The sequence below is a fragment of the Hipposideros armiger genome, unplaced genomic scaffold (genome assembly GCF_001890085.2).
Source record: "Hipposideros armiger isolate ML-2016 unplaced genomic scaffold, ASM189008v1 scaffold_813, whole genome shotgun sequence".
In the NCBI taxonomy this organism is placed as follows: Eukaryota; Metazoa; Chordata; class Mammalia; order Chiroptera; family Hipposideridae; genus Hipposideros; species Hipposideros armiger.
In genome coordinates, this window is record NW_017732163.1 from 107,142 (window position 1) to 131,834 (window position 24,693).

General features: G+C 44.9%; 1 protein-coding gene across 14 annotated transcripts in view; it reads left to right on the plus strand.

Moving 5' to 3' along the window:
* The first annotated feature begins 2,816 nt into the window (after nt 1-2,816).
* Nucleotides 2,817-24,693, plus strand: part of PEG3 (paternally expressed 3) — a 31,799-nt gene continuing 9,922 nt past the window's right edge. Inside the window, exons 1-11 of one of the 14 annotated variants that reach the window (XM_019628888.1) lie at nt 2,817-2,995; nt 7,262-7,348; nt 9,394-9,443; nt 12,968-13,103; nt 17,682-17,754; nt 18,356-18,399; nt 19,910-19,988; nt 20,201-20,680; nt 21,274-21,357; nt 22,158-22,313; nt 22,397-22,503. In XM_019628888.1, the coding sequence (XP_019484433.1) occupies nt 20,287-20,680; nt 21,274-21,357; nt 22,158-22,313; nt 22,397-22,503 (741 nt within the window). In that variant the 5' untranslated portion in view covers nt 2,817-2,995; nt 7,262-7,348; nt 9,394-9,443; ... (3 more) ...; nt 19,910-19,988; nt 20,201-20,286. Of the gene's footprint in view, nt 2,996-3,686; nt 3,893-6,258; nt 6,372-7,261; nt 7,349-9,393; nt 9,444-12,967; nt 13,104-17,681; nt 17,755-18,355; nt 18,400-19,909; nt 19,989-20,200; nt 20,681-21,273; nt 21,358-22,157; nt 22,314-22,396; nt 22,504-24,693 lie in introns of those variants that run through there. The other 13 variants (XM_019628886.1, XM_019628890.1, XM_019628887.1 and 10 more) reach the window with 13 other exon arrangements.

The following is a 24,693-nucleotide window of genomic DNA, read 5'->3' on the forward strand; positions in this document are numbered from 1 at the left end:
TACTTAAACATTTAAGTGTGGCTGGGGGAGGAGGCAGGAGGTAAATCCAGTTGGAATGACATCTTATTTGCCTTTAAAGATCACCCTGGATGCTGTGTAGAGAATATTGGAGGGGACTCTTTGCAGTGGAAGCAGGTGGTCAAGTGAGTAGGCTAATATCCAGGGGAAATCTTGGTGATTAGGACGGTAATGCAGAGGGAAAACATGGGACAGATTTGGGATGTGACTTCAATGTACAGTCAGCAGGACTTGCTGATGAATTGGATGTTGGTGGTAAGAAAAAGAGAAATCTAGAACAATGGTGAGATTTTTGGCCACCGCAGCTGGTGCTATTTATAGAAATGGGGAAAAGGGAAATTAATATTTGTTTTAAATACTTTGAGTTACCGATTAGACATCTAGGTGGAGCAGCCAGCAGTTAAGTGGACAGTTTGGATATATGAGATCGGGCTTCTGTGGTAGAGAATTTAAATTTGGGGGCTGTTGGAGTGTAGTTGGTATTTGAACCATGCACTAGGTGAGACTGCTGCCTAGGGAGTGGATGTTGCTGTGATAGTCCAGTGACTGAGTTACCAGCATTTAGAGGTTGAACAGAACAGAAACCAGCTGAGACGCAGGGAAGAGGCCATTGACCAGAGAGGGTGGGGGGGAGAGGGGATCAGGGCAGTGTAGTATCACTGAAAATAAGATGCCCTGGGTTTTTGTTTGTTATCATTGTTTGTTTTAATGAGGCTGTTGAATGTTACTGACAGTGGAATAAGAGGAAGAACACATTTCCTAGCCGCATAGTGAATTGACGAGCAATTGCCGGGCTATGGCATAATAGGTAGAGAGTGTGCTCTAAGGCTTTTGAGTCAGTGGCAGAAGATCACGCTGTCAAGAGGGTACTGGGGATCGCCGCGGGGGAGGTAGTAACTGGAGGAGCTCTGAAAGCATTCGGTATCTGATGGGCATGAATGATCCGGGATCCAAGGAGAAGATTGTATTGCAGATAGAGAGGCCTTTGAGAAGGAGAGGAAATGGGATCTATAGAATGTGTTAAAATTACTTCCAAAACTGTAACCAGACATTAGTTAGCATCACCTGGGGAGCTCCAAATACCTCTGTGGGACGCTGAGTGTCTACAGTGTTTAACAACTCCCCAAGTTGTCCTGATGTGTAGCCAGATTTGAAAACTTCTGAACTAAGGATAGTACCACATTCACTTTCAGTGGTGCCCTTAGAATTTCAGTAGAGGCTGCTGAGGAATGTTTCATACATACATAGCAAACACAATGTTTTCACTTGGATTTTATGTTTATGTGGCACTACTGGGTAAGAAGAGACTGTTGAAGACGAGTTTAAAACATCCCTCACCCCAAGCCAGGAGCTTCTTAAGGTAGCAAGCAACTACTGATTTATATTTATGCTTGCTAGGTATAAATATAAATTTGGGGTATCATATTCTATATGCTCTTAGGTAACTTGATTTTTGTAACTATCTTATGATTTTTTTCCCTTTAAAATTAAAATCATATACTTTTATTGGCCACATAAAATTGCAATGTGTGATTTACAAGAAGAATACAACTTAATTCTTCTGTGGAGTACATTTTTCTAATAAAAATCATGCTCCATGAATATGCCTGCATATAATCTTTTGTACATCTCTGCTTATTTCCTTTGCTTTAGTTCCTTAAGAGTAGAATAGTTGGGGGGGGGGGGAAAGAGTAGAATATCTGGATCAAAGGGTACATTGAGCTTTTCATAATTCATTGATTTTACTACTAGGAAAGAAATAACATACTTCTGGCAGGGACATTCAAACAGTGTGGACATTTTCCCTAGAGGTAGCCAGTTAACAATTTCTTGTATAGTTTTCCAGAAGTTTCACCTGCATAGGTGTTCTTCCTTAACAAACATCAGTTCATTTCTACGAACTTCATCTACTTGTGTGTTTCACTAACTCGATTGAGTCATCGCTCCTTATTAGTCCCCGACAGCTCTACTTCATCATTGTCCCAAGTGTACAGGATTTCCTCGAGTCATCTGTCACTCTTGCTCTGTCCTACAAGGCACTGCCGTGAGAGACTGCTTGTGTAGAACGTCCCATGAACCGCACTTGTCCGGGTTTCAGTTTAGTATTTGAGTCGGGTTGGAATTTTTCTTCCCTAAGACTGTCAGCCATTTGTATTTTCCTGTGAATTGCCAGTTTTCTCCCCTTTTGCCCATTTTTCTGGCTTGGGTTTGTCTTTATATTACTGGTTTCCAAGAACTCTTCATTTATTAACAAGTGAGCCCCGTGTCTTTAGTTTGTCCCAGGAAGAAAAGTGTCGTCTCTCACTTATTTGTCTCTAGACTTCAGCATATATGTTTTTTGCCCGTCGGATTTTCATTTTTAGACAAATGTATATATTTTTTCTTTTTCTTCTGCAGTTTTGCTTTTGGGAGTCGCTTGAGGGTGGGCCTTTCGCCGTGTCACTCCTCTTTCTTTGTTTGGGGGTCACCNATATATTTTTTCTTTTTCTTCTGCAGTTTTGCTTTTGGGAGTCGCTTGAGGGTGGGCCTTTCGCCGTGTCACTCCTCTTTCTTTGTTTGGGGGTCCCCCCCCCCCCCGTCGCCTCCCCCTCCCTCGCCTTCCCAGACCCCTCTTTGGGGCCCCTCGCGTAGGCTCAGTTGACGTCAATCTCCAGCCCTGGCGCCAAGCCGTCGCCACGACAACTGCAGCCTGATTGGCAGAGCTCAGGGGCATGGCGAGGTGGGCCCAGGGTGGGCAGTGCGGCTGCTGATTGGCCTGCGCCAGAGCCCCGCCTCTGCGGAAAGCCTCACAAGGAGTCGCGGGGCTGAGGCTCGATGCAGTAGCTCGGGAGCCGTGGAGGAGGTCGTAGGATTGGAAGAACGGACATGTCCACCCTGGGCTGGTGGCGCCGCTAGGCGCCGGGAGCCGTGTTGGCATACTAGACAGTGTGCGGTCTGCACCTTGGCTGAGCTGCGGAGTGAGGGGCGGTGAAGTGCGGTGAGTCTGGCCGCATGCCTATGCCTTGGTGTTAAGTGGGGTGCGCTGGTCACAAGCTACAGGTGAGGGGCCCTCAGCAGGCGGGCGGCTGCCCAACGTCTCCTGGTGGGGGTCTTCAGCTGGTCAGACGTGGGCTGCCGCGCGCTTGCCGCAGTGGCGCCATCTTACTCAGTCGGCCACCCTTTTGAGGAGGCCGCGGAGTCGGGGGGCTGCCGCGCCATCTTGCTGGCGTGGAGGTGGGGGACAGGGATGGGATAGTCACAGCGGCCATGGACTCATGTCACAGCTAGCCCGCCTGGGTGAGCGTCGAAGCAGCGGCCCGTCCCTAACGAGCGGAGTTGGTGCAGTCTATGTCTTGGAGCGCCCCACTCTCATCGGCTGCATCTGGGGGCTGCAGAACATTCTCCCCATCTCACAGGGTCCCTGATTGGCCAGGTATCCATGGGCCGCCCTGCATCCTTGTCGTCTTTGGGGGTGGGGCTTGTTTTGCCGCAGTGGCGGTGGGAGGGGTTATGGGCTGCGAGGGGCGGGGCCGGCGGTCTGTCGCACCTATAGAGTTCAATCTGGGCGGTGATGGGCTGGGGCCCCGCCTGCCGTGGCGCCATCCTCGGTGTGGGTGGCTGAGGTTTGCTGCGCAGGCGCTGTCACTGATGAGTTGACTGCAGAGGCAGGGCCAAGGGCTGTGTCATTGCGAATCACTTGACTATGACGAGTTCGTTAAGCCCCGCCTACCTTAGCACCATCTTTGATGGAGGCGGCTGAGGTTTGCCGCGCAGGCATGGTCTTGGCTGGCTGACCGTAGAGGGCGGCGCCAAAGTCTGGTATCTGCGGTGGCCTGGTGTTCTTTGCAGTGATGGAAGGCTGTGGGTCCTGCCCACCTGACACCTTCTTTGTTTGGTGTGTATGTCTGGCCGCAGAGGCTTGCAGTGTCAGTGCCACCCTGACTAGCATGGGGTTTGAACTCGTGATTTCTGAAATCGGGCCGCGACTAGTGACCAGATTTAGCAGCCAGGTCCATGTGGCATCTATTGAAGCCAGGCACTATGCCTGGAGTTTGCTGTAGCTGTTGCCGCTGTGGAACTGTTTGTCCTGAGGGACAGGGCTACAGGATGTCAGCGTGCCTGCTTTTTCTCCTTGGCTAGGTCTGGGGGCTACAGAGGCTCACCCCTTCCCCTGTTGTGTTTCCGGGACTGTTTTCACCCTGAGATGTGTCTGGCTCCATCTTTTGGCTGGGGGGTGCTAGGAGACGAGGAAAAGCCAAGGTGTATTGTGCAGGCACCATGTCAGCGGGGTTGAGGGGTGGGGCCACGGGCGGTCTTCGAGGACTGACAGCCCTACAGATCCCTGCCCACTCGGCTGTATATGTTTGTCAATAGTTGGCTGCCGCGGCTTACTGCGCAGGTGCCATTGTGAATGACGGTGGAGCTGCAGGGGCGGGCCTGAGGGAGGGCTGCTGAACCCTGCTCATCCTAGCACTATGTTGGCTAATAGGTAGCAGCCGAGACTTACTGCGCAGGTGCCATCATGAATGACAGCTGGGCTGGATGCAGGGGGCGGTCCTGAGGGAGGGGCTGCTGAGCACCGCCCACTCTAGCACTATGTTGGCCTACAGGTAGCAGCTGAGATTGCGCAGGTGCCATCTTGAATGACAGCACTGCTGGCTGCAAGGGGTGGGCCCGCTCTAGCTCTGTGTTGGCCAACTGGTAGCTGCAGATTTACTGCACATGCGCCATTTTAAATAACGGCAGGGCTGGCTGCAGGGAGTGCGCTCAAGGGAGGGCTGTGTGTCCCAAATGACTGATGGAGTGTGCAGTCCCATGCCCACTATAGCACTGTGTTGGCCGATGGGTGGCCACCGAGGTTTAATATGCAGGTGCCATTATGAATGATGGTGGAGCTTTAGGGGGGCAGGCCTGAGGGAAAGGCTGACATATTTTGAGTGCCATGAGGGCAAGGGGGTGTGCAGACCCCAGCCCATCTAGTGCTGTTTGTTGGCCAGCAGGTGGCAGATGAGGCTTATTGTGCAGACGCCATCTTGAATGACAGTGTTGCTGTAGGGGGTGGGCCCAAGGGAGGGGCTGTGTTGTCTTGAGTAGCTATCGTCGTGCTACAGATCCCTGCCCATCTAAGCACTATATTGGCGGACAGGTGGCTGGTGAAACTTACTGCGAGGGCACCATGATGAATGACAGTGCAGCGGCAGGGGTGGGCCCGAAGGAGGGGCTGTGGAGCTCCGCCCACTCCAGCACAATGTTGGCCAACAGGTGGCAGCCGAGGCATACTGCGTAGGCCCCATCTTCAGGGGGGCCAGCTGCAGAGGGCGGGCCCAAAGGAGGGGCTACCTTGTTCTGAGTGACTGATAGGGCTGAAGATCCCTGCTCATCTAGCGCTGTTTGTTGGTTGGTAGGTGCCCGCCGAGGCTTACTGCATAGGCACCAATCTTGAATGATGGCAGAGCTGCAGGGGGCAGCTCAGTAGGCCAAGACTTACTGAGCTGGCGCCATTTTAAGTCACAGCAGGGCTGTGGGGGGCGGGCTGAGGGGCTTTGGTGTCTTGAGGGGCTATGGGCACACAGCCCGCCTCAGCAGTCTCTGCTGGCTACTGCGCAGTCGCCTATCTGACAGGCCTGGGGTGCTTGCTGCAGTGGCGCCATCTTGGGCCGCCACGCAACGTGGCAGCCGGCGCTTTGTTTGCTGTGAGGGGCGCCAAAACCAGTGTTGGGAAATGTGGGAACAAGGTTCAACTGTGCAGTTCTGGGTAAATTAGGAGAAAACCAGGGACTCATAATTTAGGAACTTTAATAGATTGGGGAAGGTCAGGATCTTAAGTGAGAAAACGGAAGAGGCGGGCTGTGGGTATAAAATGGGATTTGGGGGCTCTGAGGGCTGTAGGGGGTTTACGCAAAGGGGAAGGCTTGAAGTCTGTGGGATAGGGAATTCAGAGCTGTAGATGGTTATGAGGGGGCGTGGCGTGGGATATGATGAGAGGAGGCCTTTCTCTAGGCAAGTAGGGGCGTGGTTTGGAGTTGGGCTCCCTAAACCCAGACATGGGGCGGGCCGTGGGAGAACTGATGGGGGAGGGCGGGCCATGTTTGTGCGCTCTTCTTATAGCTGTCGTTTGTAACACTGAATTCGCTTTCGCTATGTGTATGTTTGTGGGGAAGAGGGTGGCGGTGCGGGTGGGGAGGCGGGGGAGAGTGTTTCTAGTCCTAGTTTCATGCAAGAAGCTTTAAGTCCCTAGCATTCTCTTTTTTTCTTTTGAAGTAGGTAAAGTGACACTGGATTCCTCCTTCCCAACTAGGTGATGGGAGAGACCTAATTTAAGTATACATCGCCCAGTGACAGCATTAACGTAAACCAGAGCTATAATCATGAAGGTACTTCCTCCAGGAGCCTCTGATTGAATGCATGCTCTGAGGCACAGTGGGACTTGAAATATGTAGTGTTAATCCATTGGGAGTGTGTTGATAATCTGTAAAGTATTACATAAGATTAATGATACCATTACCTAACATTGGTTGAAATAGCATTAAGGTCCTAATGTAAGCTAGTTCCTTTATATTATTTAAATGTACAGCAGAGAGTTAAATTTCTGGTCCGGCATCACTGGCTATGAAATGTCAGAACTGGAGTTTCAACTCACCTTTCTACCACATGGTCTTTATGGAAAACATCAGTAGATATACTGTTTTTTCCAAATGACTTTAGGTTGATCTATAATAGTTTGTCATGAGCCCTGAGATTAAGTTCTCTGAGCCATTCCTTTTCTGTGATATGAGGGCTAGAAAATCAGTAGTGCTATGGTGAGGATTAACAGGATAAAAGTAAAGTGCTAAGCACTGTACATGGTATGTAATTAGCAGAAAAGAATCGTACCTAGCAGTTTTTAACCTGCAACACGTGTCCCTTACCTTTAGATGGATTGCTAATAAGTGGGAATTGGGTTGAATTGATTTAATCCAAAGACCTGTGTCTTTACTGTTTTGCTTTGTTTGTTATAGAAGGTTCTAAGACACCCAGAGATTGACTTGCACACCCGTTGACATAACTTCATTGGGAAAAGGCCGTGATTACAGCCCAGGGTACATGTGCCTCAGGAAGCAATGCTCATGGCCCTTCTATCCTGGGGGGAAAGCTGTTTTCCAGGTCTCACTTGACCCTTGCCACTGTAGAAAATAAAGATACAGCTGTGGGGTTATTTCCAGGTTGAGGAATATAGTAATTGCAAAATAAATTTGGCGTTTCATATTTTCCTTTCCTTCCCCAGCTCTGCCATCTTGACCTTCTCTCCTTTTCTGAGACAACTGGCAAGAAGAAGAGGGACTGGATCTAAATGCTAGGTGGCTGAGTCCAGGTGAGCTGCATTCCTTTCTCACAGTGCGACACACCCATCCTTGAAGTGAGCACATCCTTCCTCATCCTGGCACTTGTACTGTACACGTATTCCATATAGCCACACAAGCACCGTTTGTGCTCTCTGAGAATGCGCAGAATCTTCTGGTGGATCATGTGTTTGCCAGAAATACTCCTTGGCTCCATGCTGTCCTTTTCGGTATCCTAACTCTTTTCCCAAAACTCAGCTACTCCTTCAGGCCTACTCTTTCTCTCTTACTGGGTGATTAAAGAAGCATGAGAGCCATCGTTCGTCTATCAAACATGGCTCCAAGTGAGAAAAGAATTGTTTCCCTCAAGCTTATTGTCTATTGGGTAACAAAAGACATTCAAAAAAATAACTGTGAGCCAGCTGAGTGGCTCAGTTGGTTAAGAACTTGCTCAAGAGCTTGAGCTCTGAGCAACAGCGGTTCGATGCCTGGCCTGAGCTGAGCTGCCAACAGGTGGCAGGGTGGCTCAGCTAAAAAAAAAAATAATAATAATTGTGTTAAGCACGCCTTTGAAAGAGACCATTCATTGCAGGCATTTAACTTAATCTGGGAGAGGCTCTATAGGGCCTTCCTGAGAAAGTTAGGGACATTAAAGTTGAGCCCTGAAGGATGGTGGGTGGTAATGTGTGTGGGAAGAGTAGTTTTAAGGAGAAGGGGACAGGGTTCCTAAGGGATCCAGAGAGAGGAGCCAAAAGTTCAGCATGCCTAGAGCAAAGGAAAGAATAGGGTGGCATTTGTTTGAGGTGGGAAAAAGGTAAATGGGGGCTGCATTGTGAAAGGCCTTGCAATCAATGGTAAGTATTTGGGCTTGATCTGAAGCACAGTGGGGAACCATTGAGGAATTTTAACCATGGAAGTAACATTATGATCAGATTTGTGTTTTTATAATATATGACAAATTGGTAGTCACAAAATGGTCATGGGATGTGAAATACAGTATGGGGAGTATAATCAGTAATGTTGTAAAGACTGTAGGCTGTCAGATGGGGATTGGACTTATCGGGGGGATCACTTCATAGATTATATAAATGCCTAACCACTGTGCTGTACACCTGAAACTAATATAAAATAATATTGAATGTCAAGTATAAGTAAATATGTATATCTACGGGATGTAAAGTATTGCATAGAGAATATAGTCAATGTATTGTAATAGCTATGTATGATGTCAGAGGGGTAGTAGACTTGGGGTTATCACTTTGTGAAGGGTGTAAATGTCTAATTATGTTTAATAATAAAATTAAATTTAAAAAAATCATTTGGTTACAGGGTTCAGAAGGGGAAGTTAGAAAAAGGGGGTGCAGGGAGACCTACCTCTCAGGTCTGGGTGAGAGTGGCTCAGATTAGGGTCATGGCAGGGGGATAAGTGAAGTGGATGGATTTGAGAGCGGTACTGAGGACAGAGACTCAGGGCTTGCACTCTTTGTTCATGGCTGGTTGACTGATTCAGACCAGACTGAGTGAATCCTGTTACCCAGGTGAGTGAGCAAAATAGCCAAAGGTTGTTTATTCCATCAGCAAGCATTGAACCTGTGCCTGATCTGGGACAGGAACATGCTAGACTTTGGGTCTCTGAAAGCAAGTGACATAATCCCTGGCCTCAGTAGCTACTGACTGAGAATCCCAGTTAAATGGAGAATGAGAAATCATGCTTACTAAGATAGGTGGCTGTGCTGATGGTGCATTACCATCTGGGGAAAGGCTAATGTGCTGTCCCAGATGGGCCCCTGGCCTCAGCAAATGCTCCAAGCAAGTAGCCAGTGTCTGGTGCTCAAGCCTGTGGAGACTCAGAAACCTTACTTCGCCTAAGGACTCATCTTATGTTGGTAGGTTCACGTTAATGAAGCTCAGGAGACTTAACGTAAGCCATACTAACAGTTTATGTTGAAAATGATGTGACTGAAATATGATACTCCTGTTCTCTTAAGTTTGGTTTATTGATCTATGGTGGGAGATCACTACAGCAGGGACCCAAGTACTCAAAAGTGTGTATGATCAGCACATTCTCTCCCTGTAGGCAGACCTAGACCTACATGGGAAACGAAACCATAATGAGAAGGTTCCTTGGTGAGTATGGAATCAGAACAAGAGGACAAACAAATAGCACTGGTCTGTAAGGTAGCCACCATCTGGTTGCAGTGAAACTCTTGCTAGGGTTACTATGATACCAGAAGCCCCCTATTTACAGCCTCCACCCTCCCCAGTCTCCATTCAAATTGGTCTGACGTTCACTCTCCTATAGATGTTTTGATAAACCATGTGGCCTACTTTTTATGCCTGCCTTCTAAATAAAACAAAAGTAATCAGCCAATTTTTGATAAAAAGGTTGGATAAGTCATACTGGCTCAGAGGATAGTCTGTCACTTTAAAGTAGCTTTATTCGCCTATTTGGAGGCTGATCATAAAACTGAACTCTTAGATACTAACTCCTGTCTTTGGAAATATTTAAGAACAGATCTTTGGAGCTGGAAGAACAGCTGGAAACCCATAAGCCCTTGCCTGTGTGGAAAATGAGGCTTTACTACTGATGCCCATCATTTGTCTCCTTCCCTCCCCTTAGAATTGGTGGCCTTTTTCAGCCCTTTAAGACCACAGTAAGGCCTGGTCCCTGTGTGTCCCCACACTTGTTCCCCAAATGTGGTCAGACTTTTTAAAATCCTGCCCTTGGCTACTACTTGATTCAGACTAGGATTTCTGCTCCAAAGAGAGTAGTGGAAGCTTTAGTAACCTGGGGTGTGTGAGAGCCCACCTCCAAGCCAGGAAATGAAGGTGATGGGTTTGCCATGTGGCCAGAATTCAGTTGGAGCTATGACACAGAGAGGACAGCTGTCAGTGAGGTCAGGATTTGGGTGTGGAGCCCCATCAGGGGTGCACTCGCCCAAGCCGGGTTTACAGATAGTGAGTGGAGGACTCCTGGGAGCTCTATGGGATGGCTGAAGGGACACATGAAGTGGTTAGAGTGAGCAGCAGGCCTTGTCCTGGGGACCACTGCAGGGGACAGGGTGCTGACGAGCAGTAATAAACAACAGAAAAGGAAAGACAAATGCAATTGAACTTTCAAATTTTATACAAAATTTTTTTCTGATTGTGAAGTTAACACTAAATTGAAATGCAAAAAGAAATGGAAGTATCTTATTAATCATGGATTCTGATTTTTCTTATTTTATGAGAGTCTATACAAGTTTATATGGAAGTTTTCTTCTAGTTTAATTTGTATGTACTGCCATACGTTTAAGTACCTATGTAGTTGTTTTTTTTTTTAACAAAAAGGAGACCATGTCCCCAATTCATTAACATTTCAAACTCGAGCTACGTGAGTAAATTATGTGGGGTGTTAGACAATGGTTGGGGGGAGGGTGTGATGTACCATCCAGAGCTCATAAAATGTGTCCATTATGTTTTCAGTCTCCATTTATATGGGTGTGTGTGTTTCTACATACTACTTTGCAGCTACTTAACAATACAAGAATTTCCATGTAAATCTCCATCTATAGCTTTGCTTTCTAAAAACTGCATTATATTCCATTGTGTGGACATTCTTATTCTGTGTACATGTAAATAGGTATATTTGCAGTAAGAATGCCACATGTGCTGTACAGTTTCATACCCTAATATTTTCATTTAATGCTTTAAACATTTTTTTCCATTTTCATAACTATGTATTTAAATAAACTGGTGTATCCATAACATGGAATACTGTATGGCCTTTAGAAAGAATGTAAATATAGAAAGATAGCCATCATAAATTACTGGGCTGAAAAATACCTTTACACATGTGCAGAACTTCTGGTGTGGTCTCATTTTGGTAAAAACAAAAATGTTAGTATATATATAAATTTTAAAAGCCTTAGTATAAGAACAAATTTGATCAATGGGTGTGGCTTGAGAGTTTCTACATTAAATGTTCTGTAATGTTTGAATGTTGTACTATCTTCTATGTTTGTAAACAGAAAATAAAGCTACAAAGTTTCTTGGAAACATGACAATGATACATAACATTCTATTAAAGATTTTATGTTTTTATTCCTTCTTGTTGAATGAAATTTTTGAGTGCAGTGATTTATTTTAGTGAGAACAAAGTGTGTTTGTCATTGGCTTTTAGAGGCCTTAGCCTTCTAGCAATGTGCAGTTGAAATACAGAATTCCTTAGGGGGAGGCCAGACTCCAGCAAGGTTTTATTGGTCTTTCCTAATGTCAAAAGCAAAACTCCAGACAACTCCTTTTTTGCTTCTTGGAAATATGTACTTGAATTGGCTGTCCGCTCTTGTCACTTTTGATAAAATTACCCATTATCATTTAGTCCTAAGAAAGTTCCCTAGTTTGTACTTAAATAGTTAATGCTTTCCTTGGTTTAAAAACTTTCCTTTATTATCAACTAAATTCCATGTGTATACGAGTATATACTTTTCACACAAGTCAGCTTCTGGACTGTATTGTGTTTCATTAGTATATTTGTCTTTGTATACCCGTATGATTGTGTTGGAAAGGACACTTTTTCACATTTGGGTCATTTTACAGACACCCCCTCACCTCTGCTATACACTCACCTTATTCAGACTTGTCTTGGCGTTCCTACACATTTATTTTATAATACTACAGGACCTGGGTTCTGATTGTCAGAGGTCCCACCTTTTTATTGGATTTTCGTTTATGTTTAAGGGAGGGTTGACAACAACTTCCATGTCCCCGTCCAAAAACATGTCTTCATTTATTTAGGACTTGTTTTATGTCCTATACATTTAAAAAATATTGTTTGGGGTTGCAGATACTTTGTTGAACTTATTTATAGGAACTTACTTTGCTATTAATGGGATTTTTTTTCTTGCTGTACTTACTGACAAAGTTTTTCAGTTGAAAATGCTTTTTCCACATCCTTGCCTCTCATTTCTTTTTCTTCAGTTACGTTAGCTCGGAGTTCCAGAGCAGTGTTGAATGTTAGTTTTGGTGGAGGGCCTCCCTTCTTTGTTCCCACCTATCAGTGGAATTTAGTGTCTAATACCCTTGCTTGCATTTATTTGAGATAAATCTTTATTGTGTTTATAGACGGTTTCCTAGCCTCTTTGCTAAGAATTTATAAGAAAAGGCTGTGAAGTTTGCAAATGCTTTTTAACATGTAAGAGTGCTCATGGGATCCCCTTCCCCTGCTTAAACCATTATATATATATAACAGTCTACCTAATGGGCTATTATTATCTTTGTACTCCTGGACTAGCCTTTCATGGGCGTGGGCTGTTTTTAACTGTTTTACATCTCAGTGCAAAAAATAGGTTTCTCCTATGTGCCAGTCCTATGAAGACAGAAACACAATGATGAAGAAAAAGGTGACAGAGTCCTTGCACTCAGGGATTCTGTGGTGGGGTAGAAGTACAGACACTCTAATTTTCGATTGGGTTCATACATCTTCAAGCACATCTCTGATTATGTGGGTGAATTGTTGTTGATGGACTTTCTGGGCTGTCCTTGGACAGACTTATCCCCTCAGTCTCCACATTTCCTTTGATCAGATCAGGCAAACCTTTAGAAGACTCCTTTTTGCTGCTTTTCTCCTCTCAGCCACCTTCAAACATATCTTCTGTTTTCTTCAATGGTAGGTGGGGCTGTTGCCATGGAGTCAGACACTGGACTGGGGAAGTGGGGGCCAAGTAGGTAGAGCAGTTATGCTTTTGACTGGCCAGAGACCTGTCACAGGAGGAGTTCATCTGGGATCTGGGTCTTCCCCAGAGTGAGGTGAGTATGGGTCCCTGGCTCAGTATCTGGCCCCACTCGTATTTGTCCTTAGGGCTGCAAATAGAAGATAGGGTGAGTTGGGGTGAGGATTGTGTCCTTTAGCAGAGGGTCACACTTCTGTCCAAGAGGTGCAGATGTAGGGCCCACCTGGCATCAGGTAAGCCTGTAGGAGAAAGTTGATCAATGTTGCCCTTTTCCTGAGTTTGACCCTTGGTTGCTCCAACAGGATCTGAGCGCCCTGTTAGGATCTCAGTCATGTAACAACACATGAACAGGACATGCGCTTCTTAGACATGTGCTTGTCTCTTCCCCGGGCTCCACATGTAAAATGGTGTCACCTGACATCTATTGCACAAGCTTTTTAGTGCTGAAGGTTTTACATTTTACAAACTGGAAGTTAGATATACATACAAGGACTTAATCATAGTGGGCAGCTGACTTTTTAGTCTTTAGTTTTTTACTAATATTTTATCTTGACTGTCTTTGTCCTTAAATGGAGACTTGGCTGGTTTTTGGAGAAAAACATTTTGAATGTTTTTTAAAACAGGCTGAAATGACATCCAGAAATATGGTTCACACCTGCATCAGCCATCAATTTTCTCACCTTCAATTTTTATTTTTTCAAATACTTGCTCATTTGATAGGCAAAAAAGTATTCATTGTAATATTCTACATTTTTTTTTTGGATTTCTGATGTAAGTTATTTTACAAACCTTTGATTTCTGATGTAAATACTGGCTCTTATCACTAATTTATGAACTGTGTATTTATGTTCTTAATTTTTACATTGAGCCATTTATCTTACTGCTTTCTAAGGGCTTTTTACATTTAAAATATTAACTGTCATCTGTTACAAAATACACTGCCCCCTCTTCTGGTATGTTTTTATTTTGGTTAGTTTTTATAGGGCAGAAAATTTGTACCCATCTTTATTTTCACATCTGCTGCGTAGTGGTCTTTCAGTGGTCTCTGATGTTGGGATTCTGCTCAAGCATTCTCTTACCCATCCATGTTCTTCACTGTTGTAAACAGTGTGTGTGTGAACACACTTGTGAACTGTCTTCGTTCAAGTGGGCAGATAGGCCCATCAGTTAGATTTCAGAAGTGGAATTGCTAGGATAGGGGATGGTATTGAATTTATGTACTAATAGTTGCTGGAGATCTGAGGGATACATTCAACTTGCAGATGAAATTTCCATAAATATTTCTTGGGTCTGAGAGATTTCACAGTTGACTGCGGTTTTCTAAATTACCTGTTATGTCATCTGCAAATGGCCAGTTTATTTTAGCTGGACTCGAGCAGAGAGGTGCAGTGGGCAGGGGAGGGAAGAGACCCCTCAATGTAAGGTGTCAGTGCTGTCTGCACCCACTCAGAGGGTAGTGCCCTCTCTGAAGGCCTCTGCCAGTGCTTTCATTCATTGTTTTGTTTTAACTTTGAATTTATTTTTTTGACTAGGTAATACATGCTCATGGTAAAAAATTACAAAAACAAAAAAGGAGAATATACAATGAAAATGTAAGTTGCCCTTCTTTCTCTGGCCGCCAGTCCCCTCCCCAGAGGCAGTCACTGTTAATCGCTGTTGATAGTCTCTTATATATCTTCCCAGAAATTGTCTTAAGTAAATGCATCTGTTTTTATAGTGTCTTAGAATGCTGTACACATTGTTATGTCTCATTTTGCACTTAAACTCTCTTAGAGATCATCTCATACCCATTTATTTACAATTACCTCATGATTTTAAAAGGTTTCATAATCATTAGATGAATATACCATATTTTGTCCATAATCAACGACTTCAATGAATATACTTTTGCACATACTCATATATCATGACATATCTCTGGGATAAATTCATACAAGTAGAACTTACAGGACAGGATATGTACATTTTTTATTTTGATATGTAGCCAAATTGCCCCGCATAAAATTTACATTGCCACAAGCAGTACATGAGTATTCCAGTTTTTTCACACAGACATGTATATTGTCTGCCTTCATGATTCTGTTCCTGTGGCCCCTTTGTATACTCGCAAAGGAATTTTCTCAGCCATTGTGGGGAAGGAGCACTTACGGTCTGATTTTTCTAAGGTATTTCTGTTAAAAACTTTCGTTTTCCAGTGCTCTTGCTGACCATGTTTTGTTGGCCTGGTCATAAAATCTTCAGCACATTTAACAAAGTTCATATTTGTTTAGTCCTGAATTTCTTGAGAAAAGGAATGAGTGAAATTTTGGGATAGAAGTTGGTAACTTCCTTTGAACAGGATACTGATGGGCCTTCAGGTTGTCATTCATGAGTGAGGACTTCTCCCTCTCTTTTCTGTGATCTGGAAGGTTTCTATAGCATGGTAAAATACTTGGCTCATGGACATTTTTTTTCCAGCCTCAATTTTGCTCTGCTTCCCAAGTCAGGTGTGACTATTTGTATTGTCTTAGGAAAGCTGTTGATTCCCTGTCAAGTTTTTTAAGCCTTCCGTTCTTATACATAATTTTCACCTATGCGTCCTTTATGCTTCAAATACATGCCTATTGGAAAGAAAAATTAACGTAATAGAAAAGTATATGTATAAGATTAAAGTTGTCCTTAATATCTCCTGATTTTATTATCAGGTTGAAGAGCCCTTCCATGCTCCTGGATTATAAAAAGTAGTCTTTATTTTATTTTTATTTTAGTTTTACCATTTTATATATAGTATGATCCAAGTTAATGATTGGCCAGTTTTACTATTACTACTTATTGAAATAATACATACATACCTTACAATTATTTTTTTTAATTTTTATTTATTAATTTATTTTTAAGAAGGGAGCAGCTCACAGTGGCCCATATGGGGATCGAACCGGTAACCTTGGTGTTATCAGCACCACACTCTATAACCAACTGAGCTAACCAGCCACCCCCTTACTATTTTCAAATGCCACTTTCATAACTACTGAATAGTCAACTACATATGGTAAACTCATATTACAATTCTTTTTTTTTTTTTTTCAAGTCGCAGAGGACAGTTTATTAGAAGCATAAATACATTTCAAAGAAGCATATGCGGGCCCAAGCAGTAGAGAGTGGCTCAAGGGCCATTATTAGAAGAGAAAGTACACTCCAAAGAGTTTGGAGTGGGCCGAGCAAAAGAAGCTCAAAAGGCCGCATATTATAATCCTTTTTTTTTTTTAACTTAAAAAAAAAAAGATTTTATTGGGGAATCAGGGAAGGGGAACAGACAAGTTGCTGTCCTTTTGTTCAGTCTAGTTGTGTAGGACATGGCTTCACTGGCCCATGTTGGTATTATCATTGCGCTCTTCCCGGATGAGGCAGTTACTCGCTGGCCATTAGACGGCTGCTCACGCTGGCTGTCGGCCGTTCTCGCTGGTTGCCAAACCAAACTCACGGTAGCTTATGGCAGCCCACTGCAGCCTAGGCCATTGTCAGCAACTCACGGCAGCCCAGCTCCAAGTGGAGCTGTTGTTCACCATCTTAGCTGTAGAGGGCACAGCGTCACTGGCCCTCATATGGGATCCGAACCAGGGCCCTGCTCAGAGCTGGCATCCCAAGCCAACTCTTAACCAACGCGCTACTCGGCCAGCCCCTCATATTACAATTCTTAAATGAATCAGTCTGTCATAAGTTACAAGTGGTTTTTTATTTTATTTGTTTGGCTTTGACGGTATAGAGAAGAACATCATGTTATTTTTATGTCTTTCTGCCTTTAGGCATCATATTGTAAAATAACTTTCTTATTGCCAACATTATATTAAAATATTTCTTAAATTTTCTGTATGGCTTGTGGCCTTTTCATGTTTGAATTTTCAAAATATTGATCCGAATGGAATTCTTCCAGGCCAGCTTTAGAACCATTGTCAAGTTTCTCAATGTTAATATTCTTTGAAATTCCATTAGCTAGTATAGATGAACTTGGGAGGATTTAGAGCTTCAGTATAGCAGATCCATATATCTTCCGTGCTTATCCTGTGTCTCTCCAGTTACTGCCATTTATATTGCAATATAATTGATTCAAATTTTATCTATATAGGTGGTACTTTTTTCATTAAATCTTTTATAATAGACTTCTTCACATTTAAAAGATTGTGTTAATTGTTGATATTTACAGAATCTACGAAAAGTGATTTCCTTGTTGAATTATCATTAGGCCTGTCTCCATTGATTTGCAGTATCTGAGTGGACAGTCTTCCAAAAGACAATGATAGTTTTATTATGCCTCAGTTGTTTTTCTTGTCTTGTTGAAATTGGGTAGAACTCTAGAGTAATGATCACTAGTGATAGTGTTAAGGCTTTTATGTCTGCTTTCATAAGTGTTTTGGTGTGCAGTTTGTTAGTGCTAATTTCTGTCTTGGGTTTTTTAATTATTCTGACTTCAGTAAGAAAATTTGAAAGCTTTCTATTTCTCTTCTTTGGCTGGTTTATGTGACATGGGCATTGATCTTTTCTTGAAGATGATATAAAAAGCCTCACTCCATTGATATCCAAGTCCACAGCCATTTGGACAATTAATTCTCTGACGCTCGTGTTACATTACTTACATGTTTATTTGTCCATGTGTTTCTTTCTTTAAAATGTTCTGCAGGTTTCTGGCATTTTGACTCTTCCTGTGGATAGCGGCTTGTTCTGAAGTTCCAGAAAGGATCCTTCCCAAACAGGTGATTTACATACCTGAGGGTCTCATGTTGCCTCTGAGAGGTTGGGCTGGTGGCCTCTAGGGGACCAGAGTTTCTCTTGAATCTGGGTGCCACAGGGCAGGGCAGGCTTGGGCTCTCTGCCCTCCCCTTTCTCTGATCTTCTCCAGGGCATTCCCTCTTAGCAGGACCTGGGTATAATTGTGCTCTTGTCCAAATGTTACACCAGGGCTCCAGAGCCTGGGCACATGCCCTTTCCCCTGCTTTGGAATTCTTCAGCCCAGCAGGGTATTATCAAATGCCCTTGTCTCTTATCACCTCTTCTCCTAAAAGAGGGCAGGCAGGGAGGGAGCAGTTCAGTCCCCAAAGTCTTCACGGTGGAGGTGTGTTTGCTTTGTCAGTGCTGAAGCTCCAGAGGATGATAGTGGGGGGGCAGTTTGCCGGGGAGCGGAGTGGCCGCCCGTCACAGCAAGGAGAGCGTGGGACTGAGTGTACTACATTTGTTCCTAAATCATGAAGTCTAGTTTGAGACTGAATAATTGAAACACCTTTTCCTCTTTAAATGTTAAAAAAACAAACAACAACACTTAATTTTAAACTTCTGCTTTTCCTTTTAAAACAAAAGTAGAGAATTTTTGCTACATACAGCCCGAAGTACAAAACTGTCAGGTAAGTTAATTCAGCCACCCAAACCTAGATCCCCCCCCCCCCCCCCCGCCCCCGCATGCTGCCTACTTTCTTAACACCAGTTGTGGCTGAGCAATAATAAAAAGGCTACATAGTAAAACTCATATGCAGCTAAAATGGTTTAAGTGAAGGGAAATGGATAGCCTTAATGGTTACATGAGGGAAAAAAAAGATTGAAAATCAGGTTATATACTCAGTCTAAAAATATTTTTTAAAAAGGGAGAAAGCAGATAATAAAAAATAAAGACAGCTAAGCAAATAAATAGTAACGGGGTTACTGAAGTAGAAAGCTGGTTCTTACAAGACAGATAAAATAGGTCTTTAGCAAGATTGGCAAGTCAAAGGCACATGCAGTAGCATGAAGATGCCTAATGTCACTTCATCACATTCCCACTGTTAGGTAAATAGTGGCGGTCTGTCACCCGTGTGGGGTTTCTATGGAGTCACTACTATTTCTTTTAATTTCCCCTAGTGTACAAGGCTCCGTTGTAAGAGAGCTTCCTGTATGTACTCTTTCCCCTACATACTTATGGGGGAAGAGGCTGGTAGGAAAATGGGCCAGTGAGGGTGGGTGACACACCAGAATACTCTTGGAAACAGTGGCATGGGGGTTACCCCAGGATGTTCCCTCTCCCCGGAAACTATGCTATGCTTCTGCAGGCCAGTGTCTAAAACCAGTTTTAAAGGTCTGCATGTGTTATTTTTAACATGTTTTGTTAGTGTTGATAGATGGCTTTGTGTCAGGCACTAGATGATACAGTGATGGGAAGTTTATCTCTGATCCCTTCAGTAGGGCTTACAGTTTACTGTGGGGAGGGAAGCAAGATAACTCAGATTTCAAAAGAAATGCAATCAGGGCTTGAAACACCCAATAGAGAGAGTATTAGGAAAGGTACCCAGGTCACACGAGCCTGAGGCTGGGTTTGGGGACAGACACTTAGAACGGGGTGCACTGCTGAGAGCGGGGTTCTGAGCACACTCGGACACTACAAGCCACTGTGGCCAGCAGGACTGCCCGTGAGCAGGGAGGTTCTGTGCTGTTCAGGGTGGTCACCACTGACGCTTGAGATGGGGCTAGTGTGACTGAGGAGCTGATTTTAATTTTATTGAATTTTAATTGAAATAGCCACATTTTATGCAGCAGCACATGTGCAGAGAGATTGCTGGTGAGGAGAAAATCCAAGCACCTGCGATCATATTCTTGGAGCTAGCTGAGCACTCCTGACATTTTCACGTGGTCCTCTGTCTTATATGTTGAATACCTTCTTACCAATGACATTAAGGGAAGAACTGCCCAGAAATGGCACAACTGACCCCTACCCCTAATTCCCTCTGTCCAATTTTGCTAAGAGAAAAGTTGACATCCAGTTTTGGTAATGGCTAGCATCTTGCACATTTCCCGTGCCAGGCATTGGGTAGTTAGGCCTTTTAGGTCCATTCATTTATTTAAGCTTCACAGTTCTAAAAGGGAGGGGGGTCTATTTATTTGCAGATTTGGGGACAGACTCCAGGACACTGAATAAGCCCAGGGTCACAAAACCAATTAGTGGCAAAGCTAATTCTTCAAATAGGTATGTGTGGTGCTCAGAGGTCATGCATGTGACTCCTGTGCTGAGGCACTTTTGGTGTCCTGTGTGTGCGTCTGTGGATGGGGGACTTACACATCTCCCCGGGGCCCTTGGCCTGTTCACAAAGCATTGTTGATGCCCCTTGTAGGGCAGCCCCCATCTGCTGCCTGGTCCTCAACTTCTGGGACATGTGTATATCTCCTTACGATCTACAGGTCCCTGAGTACTGACTGTCACAGGCTGCTGCGTCTTTCCTGTTGACTCATGTTTGGTTCCTCCACTGAAAATTTTACTTAGAGAGATGCTGCCTCCAAAGTACTTGTCCACCAACAAACCCAAGAGGTCTTGGGCCCCAGATCTGTATGAGCTAGACAGTGACTTGACTAAGGAGCCGGATGCCATCATAGGAGAAGGCGCGACTGACTCTGAATTCTTTCATCAGAGGTTTCGGAATTTCCTCTACGTGGAATTTGTTGGGCCTCGGAAGACCCTGATCAAACTCCGAAACCTCTGCCTCGATTGGTTGCAGCCGGAGACACACACCAAGGAGGAGATTGTCGAGCTCTTGGTCCTTGAGCAGTACCTGACCATCCTCCCAGAAAGGATCAAGCCTTGGGTGCAAGCAAAAAAGCCACAGAGCTGCGAAAAGCTAGTTACACTGCTGGAAAGTTACAAGGAGATGTATGAGCCAGAAGGTGAGACAGGATGACGGAGGCCGCTGGCGTCCGCCACCTCCCTGGTCTTCTCAGTCTCAGCACTGCTCATGTTCTGGGCCAGATCATTCTCTTCGTGGGAGGGCTATCCTGTCATGGAGTGTTCAGTGGCACCATGGCCTCTGCCCACAAGATACCAGTTGCACCCCCTTCCCCGGCTATGACAACCAAACGTGCTGTTTCCAGTGTCCCTTGGGGAGCAGAATCACCCCAGTTAAGAACCACCGCTCTGATGAGTGAGGGAAAGGTGACATTTCAGTGAAGGGGGTTCCATGAGGAACCAGAGAACCTCCATTTGCCTCATGCCCTGGACCAGGTTCCCTCTTGTGAAACCTGGGGGTGTGGTGCCCCAGAAAGGTGTACATGGCTGCAGTTGGAGTTGAGGTAGCAGTCACAGCTACATCCCCACCTAGAAATGGTAGGAAGCTGAGCTATGAAGCACCGATCCCTCCAGCTTCTCCTGGAGGTGGGATTGTGTGTGGCAGGGATAGATTCCACTTGTCCACTTGGGGAAACTTGTGAGTATGTGGGCAAGAGATGACAAAGCATTAAGTTGGTGTCTGATGTTCTCCCAGACAACAACAGTGACGTCCACAGTGAAGACAGCATGAGCCGAAAGGGAACAGAGTCCCCACCGCCACGCCCTGGCTATTTCTACAGTGAGTAGTCAGGTCTTGCCACCTATTGGGGTGCACTCCCAACCTCTTGCTCAGTTTTCCCTAAGAGTTTGCCGCATTGCATAGGGGTGCACGACAGGCATCAAGACCTCTCAGCTGGCACCACCTTTCCCAGGGCAGCCGCTGCTTCTACTCAGATCTGGGGGCAAAGTGCATTGTGATGACATATGAGACGTTTTTATTTGAAAGCAGATACCATTGTATGAAGTGAAATACAATACTGTTTTTAAATGGCAAGAGAAAGTATTTAAAGCTATTGGAAATTTGCAGCAGGCTGTCTCAAGCTGTGCCCACAGCCTCCCCAGGAGGGGCAGAGTTCATCGTTACCCCTTTGCCTCTAAAGTTATTTGTTAAATGTTCTTCAATGAACTTTTCAGAGGAGCATTGCCTTTGGGGATGCTCTTGTAAGTAGAGTAATGTACACACTAAGATTGGCTGGAGTAAACCAGACAGCACAGGGTCTGGAGTCCATTCTCCTGAATGTCACTTGACCGTGTAGGAATTGGGAAACCAGCAGAAGTGTTTGTTCCAAGGGGGACCGAGCTTCTAAACAAAGCATTGTAACTTGGAAGAAGCCCCACTTAGGTGAAACCTCTAGAAACTGTTCCAGGTCCAGGGTAATGGGAAGAGTCCAGGTGGCACTTGGATGACTAGAGACCTGGATTTGGGACCTGTCTCAAGGCAGAAGCAAGGATGCTGTCTGTCCCCAAAGTGGGCATGTGCATGGAGGGTGAACGCGCACGTATCCAAGCTCTAACTCCTTAAACGTCTGCCTTTCTCAGGGGACCGGGACCGGGACCGGGACCAGGACTGGGACCAGCATTGGGATCGTGACCGGCACCAGGACTGGGACCGGGAGCGGGAGTGGGACCGCAGGGGCAGAAGCAGGGACCTGGAGTTTAGAGACCGCTGGCCGTACACTCGGGGCCCCAGAAGCAGTAAGTCCTGTGCTCTGGCCTCTCCAGTGCGGATGGAAGGTTGGGTGGACCTTGTTCCTTCAGGGCACCTTTTCTCTCCCCAGGATTTCCACAACGGGATCGTTCCCTTCCTGTGATGGAGAAAACATTTGCAATGGAAAGAGGGCACAGACGTAGGGACTTCATGATGGATTATGAGTTGCGATCCCAGGTATGCTCAGTTGTCCTCTCTGGAAAGGCCATTGTCATTTCATGCCAGAGATGTCTTTCTTTCAGAGGGTTGTTCACCCGTCCTCTCAAATCCTACCTGGGTAGGGGTAGAGCCCCAGTTGTTCCCTGCAAGGAGCTGAGGCCTGTCCCCCAGGGGTGACAAGTGGCAAGGTGACTGCTGCTCATTTCCTGATTCATCCACTTAGTCAGAGAAACTCTTTTCCACACAGCATTTGTGTCACTTGGTAGAAAGGTCACATTGACTGTTTCCTAGTGGGCCAGGGAAGCAGAGCGATTCTGGCCGTCAGTAAGGAGCCCGGAGGGTTGCAAATCCACAAAGCAAGACTGGCAAGAGAGCAGAGGCTCTAGAACTGACAAGGTCTGGGTTTGAAGCCCAGCTCTGTGCAGCCTTGGACCATTTACATAACTAAATTGAACCTCAGTTCCCTCATCTGTAAAATGTGTGTAGTGATTACCGCATCAGGGCAGATTTATACACATATGTTAAATGCTTAATACAATGCCTGGTACATGGTAGGCACACCCTGAATGCCAGCACTTAATGGCAGTCATTTTAAGAGGCAGTGTGTTCTCCTGCAGGCAGGCAGGGACCATGGGTGCCTATCAGAAGGAGTGGTGGGTGGAGCTTCTGCTGCAGCAATAACTGATGGGGGAGGGGATGTAGAAGGTGGGCGGTGTCACAGGTGACTCAAGTCCTCCACCCTAAATAAGGGTTATGTCCCTGTTGTCCCAGGGATAACCTCAGTTTGCAGCACACTTAGTTTGCTACTAATTTTGATTTCTTATTTGGAGAAACCAAGTTGACTAAACTTTTAGGAATCCACATAAACATATTAATCGTAGAAACTTTCTGAAACTTGATTTAGAAGAAGAAGCCTCTTTGGTAGCATGGCCACCTGTAAGGGTGATTCACTGGTTTCTGCACACTGCTCTGTGAGGCAATGATGTTTTCAGTGATCTGTGGGGAAATGAAAAATGCAAGTGTCCTTTTTGGGGGATATTAAAATAGTCTTAGGAAATGAAGATGATAGGAAATTGGTAGCTGGACTTTGTCTTGTTGTGCTTTTAAAATGATCTATCACACTGAAGAGTTGGCCCATGTTTGTGTAGTCCAAAGGTCTGGAAGCCACTGATTCATACTAATTCATAATGATAGAAACAGCAGCAGCAAAAAACATAAATTTGGGGGTGTGCAAAACAAAATTTCCATCCACTTTGAGTGTGATGTGTAAGTGTCTTGATCTGTGCATGCAGGTCACGTGAAGCCGAGTTGTGCTGGCACTGCACCCGGACAGTGCCTGTCCAGGTGAGACTGGCCTTCAGCCTGTGCACATTTACTACATTCAATTACAGATGTCAAGTGGATAAGCTTTAGAGTGAGTGACCCACTTGAAGTAGATTAACAATTTTAAATCAGAGTATCAGTTTTCTTTCAAAGGAACAGCATAGTTCAAAATTTAATGTACATTTATTTTACTCAGATTAGGCAAATGGAGACAAAGATAGGAAAAATATTCCTCACCTTTTGCCATTGACCTTGGAGTTTGTCAGCACCAGAGATGGTGACCCTTCTGACTCCTCATCCCCCCAAGTTCGTGACCTCATGTGTTCCCTGCCTGCCTCCAAGTGAGGAGCTCTGGTTTCTGCCCTTGCAGACGCATCTGTCCCTCCTGCGTCACAGCAAACCAGTGCTGAGACCCTAGGAAATGCTGTTGAAAACCCGGGCACAGTGGCACCCCTTGGGAGGTTCTTGCTATTTGACCAGCCAAAATGACACAGCTCAGCTGTACAAGTGGTAGTCGTACTACCTCTGCAAGGCCGCTTGAGCTTTCCAAGCTCGTTGGTTATCCTAGAAATCTCAGCCCTGACCTGGAGTTCCACTTTGGAAGCTCTGCTTAGTTTTGGTGGGGTTTGCTGTTTACTTACTGGACATTGGCAGTTGCATAAACGAGGCTTTCGTCCTGAGTCCCAGTGCCTGTGCCTATTTATCTTTCTCAGTAGGATAAGCACCCAGTTGTGCAAACACTGTCTTTTGCTACATTTCCACATGGCTGCAATGTCCCAGCCATGGACATTTTAATATAGTAAATTTAATATCAAAGTATCTTCATATATAGACTAATAATACGCATTGTTTTACATAATTTAAAAAAAATATTTAAACAACAGC